Source organism: Scyliorhinus torazame, chromosome 6 (genome assembly GCF_047496885.1).
Source record: "Scyliorhinus torazame isolate Kashiwa2021f chromosome 6, sScyTor2.1, whole genome shotgun sequence".
Classification (NCBI taxonomy): domain Eukaryota; kingdom Metazoa; phylum Chordata; class Chondrichthyes; order Carcharhiniformes; family Scyliorhinidae; genus Scyliorhinus; species Scyliorhinus torazame.
Genome location: NC_092712.1, coordinates 102,828,052 through 102,841,738, shown reverse-complemented (window position 1 = coordinate 102,841,738; position 13,687 = coordinate 102,828,052). Strand labels below are relative to the sequence as shown.

The 13,687-nt window shown below is 47.2% G+C and overlaps 1 protein-coding gene across 1 annotated transcript in view; it reads right to left on the bottom strand.

Annotated features, from left to right (window-relative positions):
• Nucleotides 1-13,687, bottom strand: part of cubn (cubilin (intrinsic factor-cobalamin receptor)) — a 604,171-nt gene that overhangs the window by 267,137 nt on the left and 323,347 nt on the right. Inside the window, exon 28 of the mRNA XM_072510233.1 lies at nucleotides 2,783-2,911. Within this exon, the coding sequence (XP_072366334.1) occupies nucleotides 2,783-2,911 (129 nt within the window). The remainder of the gene's footprint in view (nucleotides 1-2,782; nucleotides 2,912-13,687) is intronic.

The following is a 13,687-nucleotide window of genomic DNA, read 5'->3' as shown; positions in this document are numbered from 1 at the left end:
CTCTATGTTGAACATTACTTTGAGGAAGCACTGAGGGTGGCAAGGGCACAGAATGTTTTCTGGGTAGGGGACTTCAATGTCCAGCACCAAGAGTAGCTTGGTAACACCACTACTGACCAAGCTAGCCGAGTCCTAAAGGACATAACTGCTAGTCTGTGTCTGCAATACGTGGTGAGGGAACCAACAAGAGGGAAAAACATATTAGACTTCATCCTCACCAATCTGCCTGCCGCAGATGCATCTGTCCATGGTAGTCCTGTCTTCACATTGACGATATCGTCCATCGTGTTGTCTGGCACTACTATTATGCTAAATGGGATAGATTCAGGACAGATCTAGCAACTCAAGATTGGCTGTCCATGAGGCGCTGTGGGCCAATGGCTGCAACAGAATTCTACTCAGCCACATCTGACACTGGGTCAAAATTCGGCAATCCCCTCCCTAACACCACTGTAGGTTTTCTATTCATGTACTAAATGGTCTGTTTGAGCTGCTCGCAGAAAAATACTTTTCACTGTACCTCGGTACACGTGACAATAAACAAATCCAAATCCAACCTCAGAGACTGCATCAGATCAAGGGCAACTAGGGATGGGAAATAAATGCTGGCTTAGCCAGTGATGCCCACATCCCAGAAAATAATAAAATGAGGTAATAAAACATTTTTTTTAATGTGGCATCTATCATGATTTCACTAATCTTAAAAAAAAAAATAGATACATATAAATAGTTGTGGAACATCCGTCAAACGTTTGAATGGATTATTTGATGACATCCAGACTTTGGACAAGTGAAAACAAAATCTAAGTTTTTATCATTAAGACCATGTTAAAGTAATTCATGGCCTGGAATTATCCTCTTCAGGAAAGATTCCGGCCACGGTGGGTTTCAGCTCTCCTCTGAATCCACTCCAACTCTCAGCACGTTTTCCTGGACTGGGGTTTACTAATGGTGCACAATTGGTTTCCAGCAGCATTCCTGTTGCTGATAGAAAGGAATATGACTATCACTGCAGAAGGGATATGCAGTACCACAGCAGGTGGCAAGAGATCTGAACATCCCATGAATTGGTGCCCCATTGAAGGCTTTGACCAGGTGTTGAGGACAAGAGTTGAGGGAGAAACTACACCTCAAGGTTCTCTCTTCACAGAAAGAAATGTCAAGATAGTTATTGTCACATTATTCATGCAAGAAATCAGCAGAAGCATAGCAGAAATAGGGGTGCACAGGTCAAAGGCAGGGGAGGGAATTCACTGGCAACCCAAGCTCTGTCTCTACACAATCCTTTACATGTGGTGAGTGAGAAGAAGAGTCCAGTGGTGGTCTTAGTGGACTGGGGTAAGGATAAACCCAGTTAGTTCAGTAAAATGACCATCAACTGCACTACCTAAAGTTTGCCTCATTCTTTGTTGTAAATTTGTGTGGGTTCAGAGAGGAGAATCCCAAACCCGAAGTATTCTACAACTGCACAGATAAGTTACCTCAGGTCAGACCTTGAACTAGTTGGGCTGCTTTTGGCATCCATAGAAATAGCAGGATATAGCGGATACATGGTTGGCTGGAAAGATGGTGCAAGGGGGAGGATTTCAGATTCCAGGAACATTGGAACAGTTCTGGAAGGTCTGAGGATAGGGTTAGCTAAAATGGACTGGGTGGCTAGATTAGCAGGAAAGACAGTAAATAAGCAGTGGCAGACATTTAAAGAGGTAATTCATGACTCTCAGCAAACATATTTCCCAGTAAGGTGGGATCAGTACAAACTGGACGGGTACCACCTGGGCAGGACTGGGACTGATGCCCCAGGGCACGTGTTTGCTAGTGTGGTTGGGGAGGAGTTAAACTAGAATAACAGGGGACTGGGAACATAAGCAGGGTGACGAGGGAAATAGAAACAAGGACAGTAATAAAAGAAAGAACAGTAAAATGGAAAAACTATAGACAGGGAATCAAGGGTGAGAGGTAAATGGGGCCACAGTACAGAGAAAGGTTGGGATGATTAATAATGGCAAAAGGCAAGCCTAAAGGCTTTTTTATTCTAATGCCCAAAGCACTTGGAATAAAATAGATTAACTGACTGCATAAAGTGAACATAGGCCCCTTAGAAAATGAATCTGGGGAGATAGTTATGGGGAACAAAGAAATGGCAGAGGAGTTAAAGACATATTTTGCAGTGGAAGATACTTTGACCATCCCAGTAATACTAAAGAATACAGGGAAGGAATGAAATACCACCACAAGAGGAGTAGCATTAGACAAACTGATGGGGCTATAAGCAGATAAGTCACCCTGCCCTGATGGCTTGCACCCTAAGATCCAGAAGAAGTAGCTCCCTCAAGTTCCTATTCCAATTTCCCTTTGAAATCAATCATCTTTGCTTCCACAACTGTTGGAGGCAGCAATTTCCAGGTCATCACTACTTGCTGCATCAAAAGGTTTTTCCTCATAGTCCCCCTGCATCTCTTGCCTAAAATCTTAAATGTTAAAAGAAGTTTATTCCATTTTGCAGTGTATTCTATATCGATTCATTTGTTACAATTGTCCCATTGTATTAGTCCCAAGCATTAGTATGAACTTCCTAATGCTTGTTGCTGTGCACTTTTACTAATACTACCCAGCTAAGGGATTAGTTCAGTTAAATATCTGGATAATGAACTATCTGAAAGCTAAGGTAATACAGAAGATCCTTGGACCTAATTTGCAATTAGCTTCAATGACAAGTAACAAAATTGAAGTTTGCTCTGCATGATCTTCTTGAGTTTTGAAGTGATATAAATATATTCACCTGATGTCGATGCAGCATAAGTCACTCGGTAACCTTTGAATGAGTTGACGTTGTTGGAGATGAAGTTGACAAACAAGGCATCACTGAATGACGTGATGGGATGAGGGCTTGAGTTTCCACAGTAACGACCTACAAATCATGGAAGTAAATTAAAGCACGCAGCAAACTACTTGAAGCATGGAGGGGGCTTTGTGGTGCAATGGTAGCGCCCCTATCGCTAGGATTTGAGTCCAATGCCAGGACTTGTTGGCCACCGAGGCAGTGTTCAACATGGTTCTCCGGGCTGATAATCATCTATAACCTTTATAAAGACATTCAAACTTCCAATTGATAATTGAAAGAGTGACATAACGGGATTTCATGTTTTAAAACTTTTAACAAATGATTAAAAGCATTTTTGATGAAGCACCATTTCCTTTTGTAGGCATTAATTTTCTTTTAATACTTCATAGATTATCATAAAATTTACAGTGCAGAAGGAGGCCATTCGGCCTATTCGAGTCTGCACCGGCCCTTGGAAAGAATACCCCACCCAAGCCCACACCTCCACCCTATCCCCGAAGCCCAGTAACTCCACCTGATGTTTTGTACACTAAGGACAATTTAGCATGGCCAATCCACCAAACCTGCACATCTTTGGACTGTGGGAGGAAACCGGAGCCCCCGGAGGAAACACATGCAGACACAAGGAGAATGTGCAGACTCCGCTCAGACAGTGACCAAAGCCGGGATTCGAACCTGGGACCCTGGAGCTGTGAAGACACTGTGCTACAGTGCTGCCCACATTTTAAACTACTGACGGAAAACTCCAATTTTATACTTATCGTACATTGCAATCTTCAGGCGATTACAGTCCTTACAGCAAACGGTCCATGCAGCTTCCAATGGGTTCCCATATCCCCATTTCGCTGAACATAACTTCAAATGACCATCCCCAAGTGCTTTCCTCAGTTTTCGGAGAATTTATTCAATCAACCATGAGCAGTAAAGCCTGTTCTTCCCGTCTCATCATGCCAGGGTGGATTTGCCAGAATGCTTAGATGGCTGCAGGATCTGTTTGGTTGACTAGAGACCATACGCTCCCATATTTGTCTGTGTAACTCACAAAGGACAACAACGCCTTCTCTCTGTTGACTATACAAAACTGCAGTCTGTTTATGATATTCATTGATTTGTAGGGAAGCCTGTAACCTGATCTCAAAAATATCTTCCTCTACACACTGCTCCATGGCAATTTGAAACACCTGGGGCGGGATACTCCGACCCCACGCCGGGTCGGAGAATCGCCGGGGATCGTCGTGAATCCCGCTCCCGCTGGCCGCCGAATTCTCCGGCACCGGAGATTCGGCGGGGGCGGGAATTACGCTGGTCGGCGGCCCCCCCCCCCCCCCCCGGCGATTCTCTGACCCGTGATGGGCCGAAGTCCCGCTGCTTCTATGCCGGTTCTGCCGGCGTAAATTGAACCAGGTCCCTTACCAGCGGGACCTGGCGGCGCGGGCGGGTTCCAGGGTCCTGGGGAGGGCGCGGGGCGATCTGGCCCCGGGGAGTGCCCCCACGGTGGCCTGGCCCGCGATCGGGGCCCACCGATCCACGGACGGGCCTGTGCCGTGGGGGCACTCTTTTCCTACACACCGACCATCAGCCTCCGTCATGGCCGACGCATAGGTGAACCCCCCCTGCGCATGCGCGGAGATGACTTCAGCAGCCGCTGACGCTCCCACACATGCGCGGACTTGCGCCGGCCGGCGGAGTCCTTTCGGCCCCGGCTGGCGTGGCGCCAAAGGCCTTCCACGCCAGCCGGCGGGGCGCCAATACCTCTGGTGCGGGCTTGGCCCCTAAAGGTGCAGAGGATTCTGCACCTTTTGGGCGGCCTGGCGCCGGAGTGGTTCATGCCACTCCGTCCCGCCGGGACCCCTCGCCCCGCCGGGTAGGGGAGAATCACGCCCCCTGCATCCAGCTAGAAATATGGATAAGCTATTCTTGAACCCAAGTCTCTTTCATCTTAGAAGTAAATGTACAGTTTATAGAACAACTGTTTATAACCCAATACATTTGACAACTTTCTGACACTTTGGGAGAATCAGAGCCTATTCAATGTGAACTCGGATATTGGCGCCATTGTCTCCAACTACAAACACCTTACCCCACCATCTCAGCAGCACAATCTGGATCTCCCTCTAATATTTAACTCCCTTAGGCCTGTTTTCAAGCAGACTTTAAAATAGGTCACAATCCCCTCCATTTTACCTCAAATATAACACTCTCATAAACTTCATAATTGTAGAAACACAAAAACCACACACACACCACTCTCAACTGAGGAAAAAGTAGAATACAACATAGTGACATTTTAGATGAGCTCATTCAAGCCAATACATTGGGGACAATTATTATGCCCTTAAATCTAATATAAAATGCTGAGCAACTGCCAATCCAATTAAAAACATGGCCGCTGTATTAAATTTCTGAGGCAAATCATACATTTTGTCCAGGATTCCCAATGCCTATTCATTCTCAGATTATTGATTTTTAAGATGTGAATCTAAATTACTCTCACTTAATCCCTCAATGCTACAACAGTTTCCAGGGCATAGTTATGCAGGATGTTTTACAATCTCATGAAACCCCAAAGTGTTTAGTAGCTGCTCAAGTAATTCTGAAATGCAGGCACAGAGGTTACATCAAGATTGCAAGCTCCAACAAACAACAAGGTATGATGTTAGTGGTCAGATAAATATGGGTGAAGATACTGAACTTATGTTCAAAATAATACTATAAAATAGTCAGATGTCATACACATGTGCATGGCCCTTATTTGATGCAACCCATATTTTTGTGAAGTAATATCCATTGCTTCACCTGTGCCTTTAAGCTATAATTATTGCATCTGGACAGGTTTTACAGTTTGGCCAAATGGAAAATTTCTAAATATTCTGGCAAAAAAGTTAAGGCGTCTTCCGAGTATTTCTTTGCCCAGTGATTTTGCATTGAATACTGCCAATGCTAGAACCTGGTACTAAGATCAAGGATCAAACTTGACAGGGCAATTGTTGGAAAATTCTGCTGCAGTAAAAGGAATGGCCAAGACTCCAAGGTCATATATGCTGCAGACAACTAATGGGACTATTGGAAAGAACCTGAGAATCTTCAATTTCAAATTCAACAGGAAAATCAGATTTTGGAGGAAAACAGTGAGCTTCAACCAGCACCAGATGAATCTGAGTCAGAAAGTGCTTTCATTAAAATGTTATTATCTATTCAAGTATTCATGAAGTTCTTATTGTTGTGTTATTTTAGGTAATTGAAATATCAATGCCAAAATAGGCATGATAGTTAAATAAGTACTTTATTGTAAAGATAAACTGAAATTCCACAAGCATTCAACTGATTTTCCTCTGGGGTTACAGTAGAAAACTGGTAGAAATCTATTGGAGCTTCAGCCCTATTAGCATCAGCAAATTCATTCAGGAGCAAAATAATCTTGTGTTTGTTACCAGACCTGAGATAGTCTATCCTGAAATCCAGTAAAGATGTTTTTGCTTTGTTAGCTCAAAAGAAGGGTGATGTGATGAGAATGAATTTCCACTGTTCAGAGAACTAGTTAGGAATAGTCTAAAATGAGATTGGAATTCTAACAGTTCCTTAAAATAACTAATGGATGCATCTGGAGTATGTTGTAGAGAGAAACTCAAAATTCTGCTCAGTTTCTCCTTGTAAATAAAGAAAACTTACTTAAAAACTGAAACAAACATCAGCACATACATAGTACATACTAGTCAATATTACTTGGTTAAATTTTCAAGTTTCCATATAATAGCAAAACACAACAGACGCTGGAAATCTGAATTAAAATATAAATGCTGAAAACACTCTGTAGGTCAGGCAGCATCACTGGAGAGAGAAACAGAGTTAACTGGCTGGATTTACCCCTTCGAGGTGGGAAATTGAGTCGAGCCATTTTCTAACATCATGTTTCCGATTTCTGAACGATAGCCTATTCACCTGGACTTTTCATGTTCCAGAGTCAGGCCTGGCTGGGCCGTCTCCTCCACTTTTTCATGCGGACCCAAGGCAAACACATGGGTGGGTAGATGCTTCGGCCAGCAGATTGGGAAGCCTGCCTCCATTCACTGAAACACGACCCAAGTTGTCTATGGAGTTGTCAGGTTCTGTATCTCTTACACGTCACCCCGTCCCACCACAAAACCCCCTTAATGCCTCCACGCCTCCTATGCATTATTCGTATCTCTTCATTCTTCCTCCATGCTCACTCACCCATTGTCCACGATATACAGGAGCCATATAGCACTGGGCAGCATTTTAAATACTCAGTAAATTCATAGAAATAATCTATTCAAACTCCATTTGGACGTCATAGAATCCCTACAGTGCAAAAGGAGGTCATTCAGACCATCAGGTCTGCATCAGCCCTCTGAAAGATCACCCTACCTATGCCCAAACCCCACACATCCCTGTAACCCCACCTAGGGCCAATTTAGCATAGCCAGTCCACCAAACCTGCACATCTTTCGACTGTGGGAAGAAACCGGAGCACCCAAAGGAGACCCATGCAGAAAAGGGGAGAAAGTGCAAACTCCACACAGACATTAACAAGGTTGGAATCAAATCCAGTCCCTGGCACTGTGAGGCAGCAGTGCTAACCACCATGCCGCCGTGTTCATAAAACTGTCAATCAAATAACAGCCATTGAAAACCCTATGTAAAAACAAATTTAGTTCAAGTGCTCCCACACTGCCACCCAAAGTGGGCTACCTGCCCCACACCGGTGGAACATGCAAAGTGCTGATTCTCCTCCTCTACTCCCCTCCCCCAGCCTTGCGTCGCTCTGACCCCTACAGCGGGCAATCCACTGGGAGGCCTTTGGTGTAAGTATGGCCAAACACAGCACTGGCACAGTGGACCCCATACAGTATCAAGGAGGTCATTCCATTCAGAGTGAGAAGCCCACTTCAATGTTTAAACAGATCATCCCAGGATGAAGAATTTGAAGAGAGGACTGCCTGAGATCACCATGCCAATAGCGATTTTCAAGTTTCCCAGGGTTGGAAGGGGCACTCCAGACACTGACATTCTGTGGGAGGGTCCAGGGGTCCACCACTTACCCAGAGCCTGAATGCACCCAAAACAACAGGACCTTGGGGGACCCTCCCTCTGCAGACTGGCAGCAGCAGATGTGCACAGGAGCAATGGGTTCACCTCCTTGACCCGCCCCTTGGTGTCCATCGTACCAGGCTAGGATGTCACTGCCAGAATGTCAGTACCATGATGCCGGGGGTAGTGTACCATTGGCAATGCCAGGGGGCAAGGACCGAAGGGGAGGCTTACTGGGGTGTTCGGGTCACCCTCATACATGTGTGGTGTGGGTGGGGTGACCAGTTATTTCCGTGATTGGGGGGTAGGATGCCCTCCTTGCTGAGGGGTTGGGGATGCTCCCCGTGTCTGCAGGGGGGAGATCAACATTTGCATTGTGGTGGGTGGGGGGGTGGGGGGGTGGGGCTGCTGCTTGACACTGGGATCGGAACGCCCGTTCAAAATGGAGGCCTAAGGCTGGGAAGGGAAGCGTAACCGGTGTGCCGGCTGCCATGCATAACTTTGCATGGCAGAGGTATGATAAAAGCACCTCGATGACGTACCTAGCTCCAACAGGGACCAGTCCTGATTCTCTGTTGGTGACTGCACTTAGATCTGGAATGGAGAATAATGCCTATAACTGGGTATTAAAAGGAATAATCCTTTTAACTGCCCTTAAAACTGTTGGTCAAATAAAGCACACAGTCTCTGTCACAAGTGTGTTAACAATTTCTGCTGAGTTAACTCCATTAGTGAGATTTGGAACTCACCCATCCATTCACAATTGGATTGCATTACACAGCTGAATAAACAGACACTATGGAGCTCAATACAATAGACTCTTAAGTTACTTCTCCAGCTATCTGCTCCATTTTCAATGGAATTTCCATCATTGAGCACTGGCTAGGGTCAGTTTATTTCAAAGTCTAAACTTTGAACTTTACAAATCATTATAAATCTCAAACCAGTGTCCTAATGATCCATTTCATACAAATTTTCAGTACTGATAAATGCAGAAGAGGAATTTATTCATTGGATAAAATATTTTGAGGCATGGTAACATTGCAACACAAGGCTCAAGTGAAGTGATGTCGGCATAGTTATTTGAATGCGTTAATGAGCACCTACCTTTAAGGGCAGCGCCCAGTGATCAATCATTACATTAAAAACATACTTAAATCACAATATACCATTATATTATGACATTTGAAGTTGTCAAGATCTTCTAAACTTACTGTTCAAAAGGTTCTCAACTCCATATACGTTTTCCTCCATGGTTCACGAATTGAGCTACCTAGCATTGTTCCCATCGGCTTCAAAGAACCCACCAGCTCCAATGAAAATACCCATGTCAGGGAAAATCACATCTGCAGCAAGCATTCAAATGGTAATGCCGACATTACTCAAAGTGAGTCTCAGGTTGCAAAGTGCCACATTTCTCCCTCTGGGGAACAGGTGTCCATCAGGATTTGGCTGTCAAGTTTAAAGTGTTGACCTCGCTGTTGTTTAGGCTCCCTGACACACTCAGTGACAGGGGAAGAAAATCCAGCCCAACATTTCAGCCAATGAGTTTTCATCAGAGCTTGCAAAAGTTACAAATACTTTAAGCAAGTGGAAAGGGGAAGAGTGGTAAAAAGATTAAAAGGGAAAATAGGATTTGACTATGTTTTAAGTATTTTTCACAATGACTTATCTCTTTACAGCCGTTCCTGTTTGAAATCCTTCCACGTGATGGCAAAAAATGCTTATAACAGTCAAATTTTGGCAAGACACACTGGATTTATGGAGGAAATTATAGTTTTAGGATGTTGATCAGGGTAAACAACCAAGAAAAAATTAAATAAGCAACAGGAATCTCTATGCAGCCAACGTAAACAAATGGATTGTTTTGAAGGTCTGTTATTTTTGATGAGATAATGGGCTGGTTTTGCTGCAGAAAAAATGAGGAGGCTAACTGTACACATTAGTAAAGTGTAAACTGGACAGGACCCTCCAATGACCACATGTGCACAGTCAAAATGAAAATCAGGAAGTTTGTGAATGTGTTGCCCTGCTCTTTCAGAAACTTCACTATCACAGTATCTTGCTGAGAGACACAACATTGGAAAAAGACCTGCATTTATACACACATTTTTTTTGTTTACTCATACATGGGACGTGGGCGCGGCAGGCTGGGAAAGCATTTATTGCCCACTCCAAATTGCGCTTGAGGGGGCAGTTAAGAGTCGACCATGATCTGGAGTCACCTGTAGACCAGACCAGGTAAGGACAATAGAATTCCTTCCCTGAAGGACATTAGTGAACCAGATAGGCTTTTACAACAATCAACAATGGTTCCATGGTCATCAGTAGACTTTTAATTGAATTTTATTGAATTCACCATATGTAGTGGCGGGATTTGAACCTGGATCCCTAGAGCATTACTGTGGTCTCTGGTTTACTACTCCAGTGACGATCCCACTATGCCACCACAACCCCCTAAATAGCAACTTTTATGACCACAGGATTTCTCCAAGCACTTTACAACCAATCGGGAACTTTTGAAACGTAGTTACTTATAGTGTAGGAAATGTTGCAGCCAATTTGTGCATTTAAGAGATATCAGCATGACATCACTAGAAGGGAAATGTGTCATGTAATCCAGTCTGAGTTTCAATTTTGCTTTTGGCCGAGCACACACACACGGCTCTGGTGCCTTCAAACTTTACACCTATGTATAACTGTTCTTATGTACTTTTCTTAATAACTGAATCCACAATGTATTTACCCAATCCCTTATAAGTGATTGGTGATTTGTGTCCTGGACAGTAAATAAGTCCAAAGTATGCTATTATTATAGTGACATGAATCCGGCTGATAACCTGGAATGTAAGGGGACTGAATGGGCCGGTTAAGCGGGCCCGCGTGTTCGCGCACCTGAAGGGGCTCAAGGCGGATGTGGTTATGCTCCACGAGACACACCTGAAGGTGGCAGACCAGGTAAGACTGAGGAAAGGGTGGGTAGGTCAGGTGTTTCACCCGGGGCTAGATGCCAAAAATCGAGGGGTGGCGGTCTTGGTGGGAAAGAAGGTGTTATTCGAGGCATCGAGCATTGTGGCAGATAATGGCGGTAGGTACATAATGGTAAGTGGTAAGATGCAGGGAGAGAGGGTGGTACTGGTCAATGTGTATGCTCCGAACTGGGACGATGCGGGTTTTATGTGGCGTATGTTGGGTCGGATCCCAGACTTGGAAGTGGGGGGCCTGATAATGGGGGGAGACTTTAACACGGTGTTGGATCCTGCACTGGATCGCTCCAGGTCTAGGACGGGTAGGAAGCCGGCGGCGGCTAGAGTGTTGAGGGGATTTATGGACCAAATGGGAGGGGTGGACCCTTGGAGATTTGCAAGGCCGGGGGCTAGAGAATTTTCATTCTTCTCACATGTCCATAAGGCTTATTCTCGAATCGACTTTTTCATTTTGAGTAGGGCGCTGATAGCGAGAGTAGAGGATACCGAGTATTCGGCAATAGCCATTTCGGACCACGCCCCGCATTGGGTGGACTTGGAGATGGGGGAGGAGAGGGACCAGCTCCCGCTGTGGCGCTTGGAGGTGGGGCTGTTGGCGGACGAGGAGGTGAGCGAGCGGGTCCGAGGAAGTATAGAGAGGTACTTGGAGACCAACGACAACGGGGAGGTCCGAGTGGGGATGGTATGGGAGGCACTGAAGGCGGTGGTGAGGGGAGAGCTGGTCTCCATCAGGGCCCACAAGGAGCGGAAGGAGCGGGGGGGAGAGGGAGAGGCTGGTGGGGGAGATGGTGAGGGTAGACAGGAGGTATGCGGAAGAACCTGAGGAAGGATTGTTGAGGAAGAGGCGCAGCCTCCAGGCTGAATTCGACCTGGTGACCACCAGGAAGGCGGAGGTGCAGTGGAGGAAGGCCCAGGGGGCGGTCTACGAGTATGGGGAAAAGGCAAGCCGGATGCTGGCGCATCAGCTTCGGAAGCGGGACGCAGCTAGGGAGATCGGGGGAGTTAAGGACAGGGGAGGGAGCGTGGTGCGGAGTGGGGTTGGCATCAATGGGGTCTTTAGGGACTTCTACGATCCGAGCCCCCACAGGAGGAGGGAGGGATGGGCCGTTTCCTGGACCAATTGAGGTTTCCAAAGGTGGAAGAGGGACTGGTGGCGGGACTGGGGGCCCCGATTGGGCTGGAGGAGCTGATCAAAGGGATAGGAAGCATGCAGGCGGGGAAGGCACCGGGGCCAGACGGTTTCCCGGTCGAGTTCTATAAAAAATATATTGACCTGTTGGGCCCGCTGTTAGTTAGGACCTTCAATGAGGCAAGGGAGGGGGGGGGGCTTTACCCCCGACGATGTCCCGGGCACTGATCTCCTTGATCCTGAAGCGGGACAAGGATCCCCTGCAATGTGGGTTTTACAGACCGATTTCCTTGCTAAATGTAGATGCCAAGGTGCTGGCGAAGGTCTTAGCCATGAGGATTGAGGATTGTGTGCCGCAGATCATCCATGAAGACCAGACGGGGTTTGTGAAGGGGAGACAGTTGAACGCGAATGTGCGGAGGCTTTTGAACGTTATCATGATGCCGGCGAGGGAGGGGGAGGCGGAGATAGTGGTGGCGATGGACGCTGAGAAAGCCTTCGATAGGGTAGAGTGGGGGTACCTGTGGGAGGTGCTGAAGAGGTTCGGGTTTGGGGAGGGGTTTGTCAGGTGGGTTAGGCTGTTGTATGAGGTCCCGATGGCGAGTGTGGCCACAAATAGGAGGAGGTCCGAGTACTTTCGGTTGCACCGAGGGACGAGACAGGGGTGTCCCCTGTCCCCCCTGCTCTTCGCACTGGCAATTGAACCCCTGGCTATGGCACTGAGAGAGTCGAGGAACTGGAGGGGGTTGGTGCGGGGTGGGGAGGAGCATAGGGTGTCGCTTCATGCGGACGACCTGCTGCTGTATGTGGCGGACCCGGTGGGAGGAATGCCAGAGGTAATGAGGATCCTTAGGGAATTCGGATCCTTAGGGAATTCGTTAGGGAATTAGGGATCCTTAGGGAATCCCTAAGGATCCTTAGGGAATACTTAGGAAATATTAAGTACTTAGGAAATTGTACTTTTCGGGGTACAAGCTCAATATGGGGATGAGCGAGCTGTTCGTAGTTCAGCTCGGGGACCAGGAGAGGGGGATTGGCGAGCTCCCACTGAAAAGGGCGGAGAGGAGCTTCAGATATTTGGGGGTCCAGGTGGCCAGGAGCTGGGGGGCCCTGCATAGGCTTAACTTTACAAGGCTGGTGGAGTAAATGGAGGAGGAGTTCAAGAGGTGGGACGCGCTGCCGCTGTCCCTGGCAGGTAGGGTGCAGTCAATCAAAATGACGGTGCTCTCAAGGTTTTTGTTCCTGTTCCAGTGCCTCCCCGTGTTTATCCCGAAGGCTTTTTTCAGGCGGGTTAACAGGAGTATAATGGGGTTTGTGTGGGCGTGAGGGACTCCGAGGGTGAGAAGGGTGTTCCTGGAGCGGAGTAGAGATAGGGGGGGCTGGCGCTGCCCAACCTCTGTGGGTACTACTGGGCCGCCAATGCGACAATGGTGCGCAAGTGGGTGATGGAGGAGGAGGGGGCTGCATGGAAGAGGCTGGAGACGGCGTCCTGTGTGGGTACGAGTCTGGGGGCGCTGGCAACGGCGCCGCTGCCGCTCCCTCCAAGGAGGTGTACCACGGGCCCGGTGGTGGTGGCAGCCCTCAAAATCTGGGGGCAGTGGAGGCGGCATAGGGGGGAAGTTAGGGCCTCGGCGTGGACCCCATTACGGGGGAACCACCGGTTCGCCCCAGGAAGAA